We start from the raw sequence: 13,704 nt of genomic DNA on the forward strand, positions 1-13,704 counted from the left end.
TACTGCCTATAGATAAAGAAATCTCATATATTGCCATAAACGTGTGTTTTAAAGATGACAATATATCAGATTTATTTGAGTTAACATTCAATATTGTTTATCAGTTGTAATCACATTTTTGTTTTATATAATATTGATTTTTGGTTTTAGGTGACACCAAACCTGGCTGAAACTCTTTATAGGTACAGAACTGACCTGGAGATCATATTTAACATCATAGATAAGGATCATTCAGGTACTCAGCACTCTGTTTCTTATAATCTTACTTGTACTTTAAAGGGATAGTTCACCCCAAAATAAAAATGAATGTTGTTACAAACCTGTATACATTTCTTTATTCTGATGAATACAAAGACATTTATTTTGAGGATCGTTTGTATCCAAATCGATCATGAGCCCCATTCACTTTCATAATCGGAAAAGAATACTATTGAAGTGAATGGGGCTTCTGATTGTTTTTGTTTCAAACACTCCTCAAAATATTTTTCTTTGTATTCATCAGAACAAATGTATACAGATTTGAAGCAACATGAGATTGAGTATATAATTTTTGGGGGAACTATCCCTTTAAATATGCATGTGATCCAAACCTATTTTCCACCTGTATTTGTAGGTCAGATCTCCATCGAGGAGTTTCGTCAGACCTGGAAGCTCTTCAGTTCTCATTTGGGGGTGGCTGTGAATGACCAGTCCATAGATGACATGGCTAGAAGCATTGACTTCAATAAAGACGGCAGCATTGATTTTAATGAGTTCCTGGAGGCTTTCAGGCTTGTTCATAAACTGGATGTCAAAGAGCAACAGCAGGGTTAATACTGGATGCGCAGCTCACAAGGCAGACTCTACTAATCATCATCATCTTTATTTTCATCTTTAATCATAAAACCCTATGGACAAGATAGGCAGTTACTCATAGCATGACTTTCAAGGATTTGTGTTTTTCAAAAGGTAAAGAGTTTTAATCTTACTAGCTTGTGTGAATCAAATGTGAAAAGGCTTTAAAGGTGCACTAGATGTAGATTTTTTGCGGCATTTTCCCTCCCTTTTGAAATGCATAGTGAAGCTAAGGTAGCCGCCACAGGACAAACATGTCATCGTCTGAGAGAATGTAGTGACAAAACGTGCTATGTAGAGCAGTTTGTCCATTCAGGGCTACTGTAGAAACTAGGGTTGTGCTGATAGACGATAGTATCGCGTGTCGACAATGGACAGACATATCGCCAATAGCAGGCTTTCATGACGATAGTTGGCGATGGTTATTATTATTTATTATTATGATCATCATAGTTTCACATTAACATGCACAATGCATGCTTTTCCTCGCATGAAAAGGTTTGTGGGCTTCACTTTGCGCGAGAGAGTTTGTTGAGACGCGCGATCAGCGGATGCAGCGTTGCGGACCAAAGCGCAAGTATGCTCGTTGGCCTTTGCACATGAGCTCGTAATGCGCGCGCCTTGGACTCTTGCTCGGACCTGAATGCATTCGGCATGGACTTCTAGCGAAATAAACAAATAACACACAAATAAATGAGTAAACTACTATCTCACAGGCTGACGACAGGACGATCTTAAAATGGGGCATATCACCCAACACTAGTAGAAAGATGTCAGCGCAAAATGGCGAATTCCATGCAAGGGGACCCAAGGTGTATGTAGATAAAAACTGCTTATTTTAAGATAATAAAAACATAAGTTCATTATGTAAGGTCTTTATACACCACTGATAATATATTATATTGCATTTCTGTCAAGAGATCTTTGTAAAAGTTACACAATGCACCTTTAATCATAATATTTTTTGAGTGCCATGAAAGACGCCTATAAATAAAATGTATTATTATTATGTAAATATATGTTAAAGGTCCGTTCTTTCTGTGTTTTTAAAGCTTTGTTTGTGTTTACAGTGCGCAATATAACGTGTTCATGTTTCACTTGTAAAAAACGTTGTATTTTTCACACAATTTACTTATCTTTATAGCGCTGTTTTCACTGTCCTCAAAACGGGCTGATTTCTTTCTTGTTCTATGAAGTCCCTCCTTCAGAAATCGAGTATCGATTGTATTGAGTTCTGATTGTGTAGTTTGTTTAGTGTGTTGTGATTGGATAGCAGCTTAGCTTGCCGTTAGCTTAGCTGGCGACTGACGTATTCCTGTGGGCGGAGGTTAGTCAAAAACTGTTGTAGTGACGTCATTAAAGCAGGAAGTAGAGGGCTGTAGTCCAAACCGACCGTTCGCTGTAGGCTTTGAAAGGGGAATTCTGTTAAAGAAAATATATCGTCTGGCAGTGAACTTTGACCTTTATCATTTTACAAGTATTATTTATGGTATTATAGCAACATTACACACTAACTAGGGTTTAAAAAATGGGATCAGAAAGAACATGACCTTTTAATTTTACATTTCTTGACTACTTATGTGCTATAGTAAATTATATGATTTTTTATATACTCTGGTAAACAAGCACAGACTTTGCTGCTAACACACTCCTTGTGCCTGTGTCTCCTCCCTTTTCCCGTTCCCCTTCTCTCCCCTCTCATCCCTCAATTCCTTATATTGCAGACTTTCACTAGTGTCAGTGTGCCCGAGTGATCTTTACCTCCCGTCTGACACTCTGGATTTCAAAAGCCTCTTTTATGCAGTGAAACTTGCTCAATAATGCTGGCTTGGAGAGGTGTGGTGCTGTTTATATTTTTGATTCAGCTCTGGACATTAACTCCAGGTAGTATCACAATTTTTTTGCATATGGACTGATGGAGCTCCTAATGCTTTTACATGAATACAAAAGTAAATAATTTGCTTTTGCAGTCTTGAACCAAACCTGTAGTTTTAGGTTATTGTTTTGGTTATTCTTTTGTTAGGCTTTGCTGATAAAGGCTGCAGTGGTTTTCGGCATTTGGAAAATGGACGTACGTTTTTCCGGTACGGAGGACTGTATGTTACCTTCACTTGTAATCCAGGGTTCAGGATCCATGGTCATCGTACTAGCAGCTGTGTGTCTGGACAGTGGGCCAGAAACCCACCGCTGTGTGTGGGTCAGTGAATATTTGTGTTTGAACGATGTTTCAGCACTCAAGAAATATCTCACATTCACTGTATGAATGATTTTACAAAGAAATGTATACCAGTGTGACTGCAATAGTACCAAACTTTATATTAAGCTATAATTTAATATACAATGTAATACAATATTTGATTGCATGGTAAAGGTTGTGTGTAATGGTAACTAAGTTGACAGAAGCACTGTGCACCCAATTATAGCACTTATCATGAAAATCTGACTTTTTTCATGTTTATGTCCCCTTTAAAGATTCTGTGTTGATCTTTTTCACATTTTCTTAGTTTTGGTAAACCATTTTCTGCAAGCATGTGAAAAAATATCTCATTGAAATCTGGCTCCCTTTATGATGTCAAAAGGGCATAATCCACCAACTTAATCTGCACTATCCAACCACGACACTGCCATTTAGTGCAGAGATCAACTCATTTGTACTCTAAAGGACACACCCAAAAACGGCACTTACAAAGTGGCAATTTTAACATGTTATAATAAATTATCTATATGGTATTTTGAGCTACATTTTCACATACGTACTTTGGGGATACCAAAGATTTATTTTACATCTGTAAAAAGTCTTGTGAAATGTCCCCTTTAATACATTATTCTTATGCTATATATTCCTCCATACCCCAGCGCCAGGATGTTCCAGCCCTGGTGATCTCTTACATGGCAGTACTGTTGTGTCTCATGATGGATCTCTGGCCTTCTTCCGCTGTGATGCCGGATTTAATTTGTTTGGTTCTGCATTGCTCTACTGCAAAGGAAAAATCTGGAATGGCACCAAACCTGTCTGCAAGGGTATTGTCCGGTTTAATCTCTATGAATTCATAGAAATATCATATCAGTGGTGGCTCGTGACTGCTACTCCGAGGGTCGCTAATTCAAAATTGTTCGAAGTGTCATGTGTTGCTTGCATTTTCAAAATATGTGATTGTTGTGTGATGTAAACCATGTGTAGGGTGGCCATTCGTGCCAGTTCCGCCGGACACGTCCCGAACATGTTTTCGGGTTCGTTCTCCGGAAGTCGCGCGCATACGTCATCGAGGTTCTCAAATTTCAACTAAAATACATTAGAAAATTACGATTTATTTATTTTAAGACATACAATCATTGTAGTTTCATTCTTTCCTTGAAATGTAACGGTTGTTTTTCTGAAATTAAACCCGAAATATTAAACCTTGATGACGTATGCGGTCGACCAACGCGACTTCCGGAGAACGAACCCGAAAACGTGTTCGGGACGTGTCCGGCGGAACTGGCACGAATGGCCACCCTAACCATGTGCATCACGGGTTTTGTCAAAACAAGTGCCTGCTGCACACGCGTCAAAATGATAATGTGAGTATCTGGCAAACGCGAGCGTCTCTTTTTTCATAAACCCTTTAGATGCATCTGCAGCAGTCACTTATTTTGACAAGAAATGTGATACACACAGGATCACTCGACACGCAGAACACATTTTTTGAAAAAAGGAACCACACACGACGAGCTACATACATGTTGTGACGAACTTCGCATCGAGCGCCCTCGAAAAAAGTCACTGGCTGCCACTGTATCATATGACTTTTGTATAGTTAACCATAAGCCACCATATATTTTGACCTTCAAATAATAATTTCAATCATGCACTGGATTTGTTTTGTCCATTACCCTCATTAAATATGTCATTGCTTTTTGGTTTCTGCAAGGTTGCTGATATCATGAGTGTTCATCTGATGCAAGAGTCATTACATGAGGGCCTTGAAGCTCCTGTCAGCTTAAAAGTTCACTTGCATAGCCATTTAAACACACCTGCAGTCACTGCTCCCAAAGACGCCTTTCTCAAATCAGCATTGCTTGGTGTTCCTCACATCAAAGTTAGCTTTACAGGAGACAAGCAGGAAAGTATAAAGAAAACACTGGAGAAAAAGCCTTCAAAGAAGCTATGGTCTGACACAACCTTAAAAGGTGAGAAAGTAATGGTTGACATTCTTAAGGAACCAATTAGCAACCTTGAAAACGCTATGGATCCAATCAGGAATGTTAATCTTTCGAAATCTCCTCTGGTGGAATCTCCCAACGTGACCACAATCATCTCCTCTTATCTTGCAAGTACTTTTCATAAATCTTTATCATTAAACTCTGCACCCATGCCAACTGGATTCACTATTCCACTGATGGACACTCAAGAGTTAACAACAACTCTTACTGATGCACCATACATAGAAAATGAGAAAGACCTTCGGTCCACTTTTGGAACAGACAAACCATCTCAAAAACCATCAGTCATTTCATCTGTTGAGACTTTACCAACTAATTCTTACTGGACTGCATCTGCACCAAACATCAACACATTGGGCACAAATGTGTCCCCTACAGATACAATACAGTCTTCACATGAAGCCACCACTGAAGGTTCTCTTACTCCAAGCTCTCTAGGCTTTATGGTATCTAAACATGTTTCCTCCACACACTACCTCATGTCTACTGCCCAGAGCACTGTTTCATCCAGCTGCGGAGGACTCTGTGATCAAAGACCTGAGCTTCGGGGGACGCCTTCACCACTAAGATCCAGTGCACGTACATCACCCAGCCCAGAGGTGTTGACCATAACCACCCAGCTCGTGTCTAAGCTGCCCCTAAAGGTAGACACAACTGTGGATTCTGTAACAAATCATACAGAAATTTTCAAAAAAACTTTATCAACATTCCCTACTAAGCCTAATCTATTACGCCAATTTCTAAGAAACATTACTTCATTGACAAGCATCGTTTATCAGCAAGGAAATGAGAAAAGTAATCATAGTGACCCTAAACAGCTGATGCTTGATTCTCCATCATGGAAAGATCTCGAAATTCCAAGATTTCCAACCAGGAAGCTTCGGCCGGTGTGCCCGTACCCACCCTTGCCATCTCATGGAACATTTTACTTTCGGTCAATAAGGAATCCTACAGCGTTTCAATATAAGCATTATATCCAGTATGCCTGTTACCCTGGATATACTTTGACCAATGGTGACGTCTACAGCTACTGCCAGCGCAATGGAGAATGGAGCGGCAAAACACCTCTTTGCTTAGGTAAAATATGCCATTAATTAGATTTGACTATATGGAAATAAACAGGCTGTGTCCCAGTCCCAATTTACATACGGTCCGCCCTAAACATTCTCAAAATTATGTCTAAAAATCAACTATGTTGAAATGAGTATCCTTAAAGCACTTAAACAGTTTTTGCAAAAATATGTGATTTTGGAAATATTCAAAGGCTTTGAGCAACCTCTAGATATTGTAGGAACAATTTGCACAGTGTGTTTTTATTGATATCCTAACCAATGTTGGGGAAAGTTACTTTTAAAAGTAATGCATTACAATATTAAGTTACTCCCAAAAAAGTAACTAATTGCGTTACTTAGTTACTTTTCATGAAAAGTAATGCTTACGTTACTTTTTAGTTACTTTTGCGTTACTTTTTTTGGCTAAGTCTTGATCTCTTTCAGGCCTTGCAGGTGTTTTTATGACTGAAAAGTTCTGCATTCAGAAATTGCATATTTCATAACAAAACTGTCGAGCTCTTGCCTGACATCTCAGTTTCTGACTCAAACTGTTCCCACACAGGCGTGTACGCATAATGTGACTACGTTAAGTTTAATTTAGTACATTTTTTATCGATTTTAATTAAACAAAAATTTTTAGTTTAATTTTCACATTAATATTTGAGTTACCTTTTCAAAAATGTAATGCAAGTTACTGCATTACTTTTTCAAAAAAGTAACTCAAATATTAACGTGTACATTTAAAAAGTAATGCGTTACTTTACTCGTTACTTCAGAAAAGTAATATTATTACGTAATGCACGTTACTTGTAATGCGTTACCCCCAACACTGATCCTAACACATTTGGGGGTGAGAGTTAAACATAAAAAAATTGATCCATTATAAGGACCACCCTAAAGCAGATGAATTGTTTTGGTGTGTTTATTGTATTGAACTTCTCTGAATTGGGATGTTTAAAGGGTTAAAAATGCTTTAGCGCGTTTTCTGTTTCCTGTCTTTCAACTGCATGTTCATCTCTGTATCGTTCTACCAGGCTCATTTCCTCTCTGTGCAGGTGACAAATAGAAAGTTACATGACAACAAAATAGCTTTAAAGTGCATCAGACACATCTGGAAATTTGTTTTTACACTGATGGATGTTACTGTTTTGACCTCAGCTGGTCTGTTAAACACATTATCAGTTAAAAAATAAGCATGATAGCATCTTGGTATATTGAATCGGATATTAAGTACAGTTTTAGATACAGTAGCTTTCATTCACTGCTTTAGTTAGCTGTGTTTGTACGTTACAAAGTAATTTTAGGAATCTAGTAGGCCTACACGCTGTTTGTTGTCTACAAGGTTTATTCAGTAAATTGGAGAAGGATTCAGTCCCTAAAGACCACTGCGATTTCACTCTTAACAGTGAGCAAATCATGTACCGTCCATGTACAACCAGTACTAGGCCTTCTGTATACCCACAAACCATCAGTAAATCTCAAGACGCATTCATTGATACCAAACCAGAAACTTTACATTAAAATAAAAATATATAATGTAAATGCTGAATGATGTTTAATTTAATAGAAGTTTTAAAGTATGATGTCGCGTACTGACAGCTTCATTGTCTTTTGTTGCAGCATTGAGTCCTTGCTCCTTAAACAACGGAGGATGTTCTCAGATCTGTCAGGAGGATGGACAGAACCGAGCTCAGTGCCTTTGTAAACCAGGATTTCTCTTGCTGGAGGACCAGCGCACCTGTAGAGGTGAGAAAAGTCCCATATACACATTTAATCTGTTGGCTGTGTTATCAACATTACCACTGTACAGGGAAGTCTGACTTCAGAAAACCATTCAGACATCTAGACTCCACTGATTATAGGTTTTCTGTTTAAGAAATAGCGCATTTCTTTCTTCCTTTACAATATTATGGTCATGACACTGTGTTTAGGGTTTAAGTGTCTTTACTTTTGGTGGATATATGGTTCTGGTAACAAACCAGCTGTGTTGTGTGGATTCAGCCCTCAGTTCCTACAAGACACTCACGTATAACCCCAGGGCTTTGAATTCTTGACCTATAGCACGATATTGTTGTGTTTTTTGGGGTAAAAGACAAGCTACAGCATGTGTGAAAGATTTATACTGTTTTTTAAAGGTTATCCAGCATACACATGAGAATGAAAATAAAACTTGTATATGGTATAGACGGTTTCATCGGACGCACGTGCGTTGACGCGATACGCGTCGGGATCCGAACTTCCGGTTTCGTTTTTTTTAATGGTCTGACTAGTTGCTAAACTGATCTCTTGAACAAATGCCTCGTCGAAAATAACAAATGTTTTCTATGTGTAATCTCTTTGTTGTTTTTTTGCTTGTTATATAAATAAACTACGTTTAAAGAACTTTGTTGTTATTTATTCTTAGCGGAGTTTACCGGAAGTTACGTGCAGACCACGGCAGCCGCTTGTTTATGTTGTTACTGCTGAAACCGTCTATAGTTAAGAGTCATTTTATGATTACACTGTCAATTAGCTGTCAATGGGACAGTATCATGTACCTACCATTTAGGTACAGATATGTATATATTTGTTAACAATATGTGCCCCTAAGGTACTACTATGAACTCTATAGGTGCAAAGGTGTAGTCTTTGATGTGGTACTGCCCCAGTGACGGCTAGGGACCATTTTTTTGACCAGTTTTTCTGACAGTGTTTGGGTCTGATCATGTTTGTACTGCAAATACCATACATAGTCAAACTACACAGTCACAGAGCTGTATGTTCAGAACTGATACTGATAAAAATACATAATAATAAAAACTAGGGTTGCATAAGAATAAAGATTTTTTGTTCATGATATTTGTGTGTACTATGTATAATAACTGTATAAATAAATAACCACACACATGCATGTATATATTTAAGAAATGTTTACATGTGTATATACATGGGTGATTCTCGTGAAATTTGCGAGGTCATGAAACATTTTGATAATAAAAGTATATGCTATCAAAATAAGAAGCATACAGTTACAAACATTCTTCATGTACTATTTTGCACATGATTTCAAATGACATCATAAAACAACAATTTTGTTGTTTTTTTCCACATTTAAGGGGAAAATTTTCATTACTGCAACATGACTGGATTTGGGTTCTTTGACATGGAAATATTTATAATTAAAAAATCTAAAAAATTAAAAGCTTCAGTGCATGTTATACTATAAACATTTACAGTAAAGAAACATGTGGTATTTGATGATCATTGGTAAATGTAGTGACAATAATAAGGAATATAAATGTGTCCAAAACCAATTTTCTCATCCTCACTCATTGTTTAAGCTCTCAATGAACTAACATTTTCAAAAAAAAAAATTGTTGGAAAGGACATAATTGACTGTGACACTCAAGATGGCTACCAGTTCTTATTTTTTCTTTCCAGATAAAAGTAAAAAAAAAAATTGTCATGGTACCTAGGCAACTTTTTAGTTCTCATTACCGAAACATGAGTTTGTACATGCATATATTTAATGTAATATCATGTTGCGGTAATGATAATTTTTGATAATGATAATCTAAAAAAATGTAAATAATCCTATAGGAAATATTTTTTAAATCCTCTAAAATTAATGATTGTAGTAAGTTTATAAGTAGAAATATTATATGTGTGAAAATTGGCTTCTTAAAAGATCTGATGCATGGACACCTTCTAAATCTGGATTTCGTGAGAATCTGCCACATGTGTATATTTATATGTAATTTAAAGCCTATTGTATATAAATATAAATACTTAATATATAAATATATATATTTTTCTGAATTATACATGCATGTGGGCGTATTTATATACATAATTATTATTCACAGTTCACACAAATATATGACGTAAACAAAAACCTTTGTTCTGCAATAGATTAATTGTGATTAATCGTTATGCAACCCTAAAAAAAAAATTTAGACTTACACGGACATTTTTATGATCCATTTGAGTATGAGCATTTAATCTTTTGTCAACATTATCTGTATTTTATATGCAAGACATCTTAAATGCTTGTGTTTTTGTATGTCAGTGAAGAAGATTAGGCAGTTTATGGAATATTTGAAGGGATACGAATCTAAAGGAATATCATTTAAAATCCATAACTGCTTAAACAGATGCTTTATTTCCTGACAAACCGGATTTAAGTGCACTTAGTTGGACAACTGTGAAATATTATGGCCTTTACTTTATAGTGACTCTAACGTATCTTGTTCGGACATCTTTTCAAAAGTTCATGTACATAAAATCACACTCTCACTTTTGCCTGTGTTGCCGGTGTATGAATGTGTGAGTGAATGGGTGAATGTGAGGCAATATGTAAAGTGCCATAGGTCTATGAACGCGCTATATAAATGCAGTTCATTTACCATTTTACCGGTTGTAAACCACGCCACAGAGATAGAAACACGTTTTCCAATATTTAATTCCAATTTTATTGGTATAACTGTTACTGACGTGTAAATGCTACATTAGTGTGCATCAAAGAATCATACATCTGCATATTATTGACAGCCTTTGTCATTTTTTTGGAGTTGTCTGCAATGCATAAATGTGTTCATGTATGCACATGTTACTTTTTGTTGTGTGTGTGCATGACAAGTGTATGTCTGTGGTATTTTTAGATTTGGACGAGTGTGTAGAGCAGCTGCACCTGTGCCAGCAGGTCTGTGAAAACACATTGGGCTCCTACAGGTGTAGTTGTAATCCAGGGTTCCAGCTCTCTACAGACCAAACATCCTGTACTAGTGAGTAAATCGTTGTCTGGTGTGGTATGAGTTACAGGAGGATTACATGGTCTATTCATTTTAATAAAAAAAGGATGAAAATAAAATGTTTGCTCTAATAAGCTCTAAAGAAACTTCAGATCTGCATGGAACAGTTTTGTAGTGTACTGTTAAAAGTTTTTTGTGTGTTTTGGTTTTAGACATAAACGAATGTGAGGAGATGCATGAGGAAAAGTTGCATAGCTGTGAATGGAAGTGTGTGAATCTGCCAGGTGCACACAGGTGTATCTGTCCTAGGGGATATAGATTACATCTTAATGGATACCAGTGTGAAGGTCAGTGCACACATTCACGCTTACATAGAGTTTTCAAACACTGTCAGTTGAGCTATAGTAACACTGCTGTTATGGGTTTGTGTTTTGAAATTGGTGGAATAACGTAGGACATTTCAGATAAAAATGTCTGATAAATGCACAAATGTCATGCATACAAATATTTAAATGTTTACAGTACAGAAAACAGTTCTGTATGTTAATGTCTTTCTGCTTTGATCTCTGTCAGATATGAATGAGTGTGAACTGAACAACGGTGGTTGTTCGCACCACTGCATCAACAACAGAGGCAGCTACAAATGTACCTGCCCAGAAATGCACCGAATATACCCGTACAACCAGAAACGCTGCCAGCCAGTACAAACACAGACCAGCTCTTTACAGTAATAAGAGTTAAAGGCGGAGTGCACAATGTTTGAAAAACGCTATCGAAAAGGAGACGGCCGACTACCAAAACACACTTATAGCCAATCAGCAGTAAGGTGCGTGTCTACTTACCGACATCCTTGCCGGGTTGCGTATGTGTGGGGCGGGTCTTTTAAAAGAAGGTCCAGATGCTATTGGGGTAGGGGCGTGTTTGTTTAGGTGATTTCAAATATCAACATTGGCTTTCAAACATTGTGCACTCCGCCTTAAAACAAGATAAATCAGTATCTGTCCTTAAAGTATTTAACTTAAGTTATTATAAAAATAATACAATAATAAAATATATTGTAATTATTCACTTAGTTTTTATTAAAGTGATGTTGTTGTTTTTTATTTATGCACTGATGACTGAGAAAATCCTTGTTCTGCCTAATCATGTAAATTATATATATACATTTATAGTAATTAAAATGTCAATACCCAACCTTTGTTTTCTTTACATCTGTGATTTTTGTTTATTTTGTCTCCTCCTAATTTAAATTTATGAAAGAATTAGCTTTATGTCAGAAATGTACAATGTTATGGATGCTTTTAATGTAAAATACACCATCTGGCATATCGACTGAAAATAGGGCACCCATATAATTTTCAAACTTAAAATTACAAAGGGACACTGGACCTAACGGACGCGCGCACGCGTCTAAGACGGCAAGTCACATGGAGGACGTTTCTCAAATGAAAGGTTGCAACATTCGGAGGTCGCATTTGTCTTTATGCGTTATCAAAATTGTCTTACTTCAGAATATTATCAGTGATTAAGTTATTCTTACCTAATCGTAAATTATTGTAATATGCTTAACAATTGCGAATGTAATTATGCCGCAGCGCCTCAAGAACCGACAGGTGGATGACGTCAAAGTTCCGCGAGAGCAATTTAAAGCAACACCAAAGAGTTTTTGCTCTTTGCTCCCCCTACAGGTTAGAAGCGTAATTGTCCATTACCCACTGTCATAAATACTGAGCCATAGCTGGCTCTGATTGGATTGTAGGTCTGCCGTAAAGCAAGTTTTTGTAATATTCACTCGGACTACAGGACCGCTACCCGACGGTTGGAAACTTCTTTAGTGCGGTTTTGGCCGATAGAGGGCTGCAAAGCGAATGTGAAAGTGCTGTTCACCCTGTTTAGAGTGGATGAACGACTGAAAATGTTTTGGAAGCATTATTTTAAAGGTTAAAAAAAACTCTTACAAGAGTCCTACAGGACTATTTTAGTCACGTAACCGTTTGGCGGGCAAAAAAGCGGCAGTTGCTAAATGTCTCCCTAACAAGATGATTCGTTAAATCAGGTGTGTTAAATAAGGAGACATCTAAAACTGTTTGGGAGGGCGTCCTCGGACCAGGATTGGGAAACGCTGATTTAAATAATCCTAACTGGACAGAGGCACATATGTTTATGACACAAAGTTCACAAATTCCTCTTCCTTTGGGGTTCATCTTTGTAGAAGCATAGCCCTGGAGTATCTCCTCGTCGGTTAATGCATTTTATTGCGATTGTAACTCGACTCTACGCATGCTTTGGAGACAGATGTGACGCGCGCGTGCTCGAACAGGTGAGGCTTGCTGTGTGAACAATTGATTACTGGCATGCTGTGTCGTTAGAGGAATTGAGTTTAAAGCATGACTTTGCAAAACAGCATTGAGTTTGAAGCATGACTTAACAACACAGCTCAGTTAACTGCCCCTCTAACTTACCTGCTGAATACAAATTCTAATGGTTTCCATTACAGATATATATATATTTTTTTTTACAATAAAAAAACATTACAACATAACTTATTTTAGTACAACTTTGTTATCTGCTGGATGGGAACCAATAAAACATTCTGTACCAGAACCCAAACCCATTAACAGAATAACACCTAAACCAGCATAGTTTACATTAAAAACCAATATACAATTCCCATTTTAACCATTAAATCCATTAAACTTCGGTGATGGTTTCTGTTGGTTTTAGCAGGATTGTTGCTCACTTTTATTCAAACTGCTTGCTAAATTATAACAGAACAATGTGGCTTGATCCAATTTGTTTGCTTGTGTTATACAATGTATGTAATATATGAGAAAGTATGGGCAAAATCTGTTTAATTTGAAATGTGAAGACCACATATCCCCCCT

The 13,704-nt window shown here is 37.0% G+C and overlaps 2 protein-coding genes across 7 annotated transcripts in view; both read left to right on the plus strand.

Moving 5' to 3' along the window:
• ppef1 (protein phosphatase, EF-hand calcium binding domain 1) overlaps positions 1 to 813 on the plus strand; it is a 19,672-nt gene extending 18,859 nt beyond the window's left edge. For all 6 annotated transcript variants that reach the window (XM_073876140.1, XM_073876142.1, XM_055185127.2 and 3 more), the window contains 2 exons: positions 151 to 235; positions 614 to 813. In XM_073876140.1, coding sequence (XP_073732241.1) covers positions 151 to 235; positions 614 to 813 — 285 coding nt within the window. The remainder of the gene's footprint in view (positions 1 to 150; positions 236 to 613) is intronic.
• LOC129428193 (uncharacterized) lies at positions 808 to 12,286 on the plus strand. Its single transcript, XM_073876139.1, has 9 exons — positions 808 to 948; positions 2,559 to 2,718; positions 2,858 to 3,031; positions 3,691 to 3,846; positions 4,738 to 6,114; positions 7,710 to 7,835; positions 10,730 to 10,852; positions 11,032 to 11,166; positions 11,393 to 12,286. The coding sequence occupies exons 2-9, from the start codon at positions 2,655 to 2,657 to the stop codon at positions 11,548 to 11,550; spliced, it is 2,313 nt and encodes a 770-aa protein (XP_073732240.1). The 5' UTR covers positions 808 to 948; positions 2,559 to 2,654; the 3' UTR covers positions 11,551 to 12,286.
• Positions 12,287 to 13,704: the final 1,418 nt, after the last annotated feature.

This window comes from Misgurnus anguillicaudatus, chromosome 14 (assembly GCF_027580225.2).
Source record: "Misgurnus anguillicaudatus chromosome 14, ASM2758022v2, whole genome shotgun sequence".
Lineage (NCBI taxonomy): Eukaryota > Metazoa > Chordata > Actinopteri > Cypriniformes > Cobitidae > Misgurnus > Misgurnus anguillicaudatus.

Bases quoted from the DNA above. Each gene is read 5' to 3' on its own strand.
- LOC129428193 (XM_073876139.1), top strand. From the start codon at position 2,655: ATGCTGGCTTGGAGAGGTGTGGTGCTGTTTATATTTTTGATTCAGCTC. The intron at 10,853-11,031 runs GTGAGTAAATCG...TTTTGGTTTTAG, and splicing joins AGACCAAACATCCTGTACTA to ACATAAACGAATGTGAGGAG. The intron at 11,167-11,392 runs GTCAGTGCACAC...GATCTCTGTCAG, and splicing joins TAATGGATACCAGTGTGAAG to ATATGAATGAGTGTGAACTG.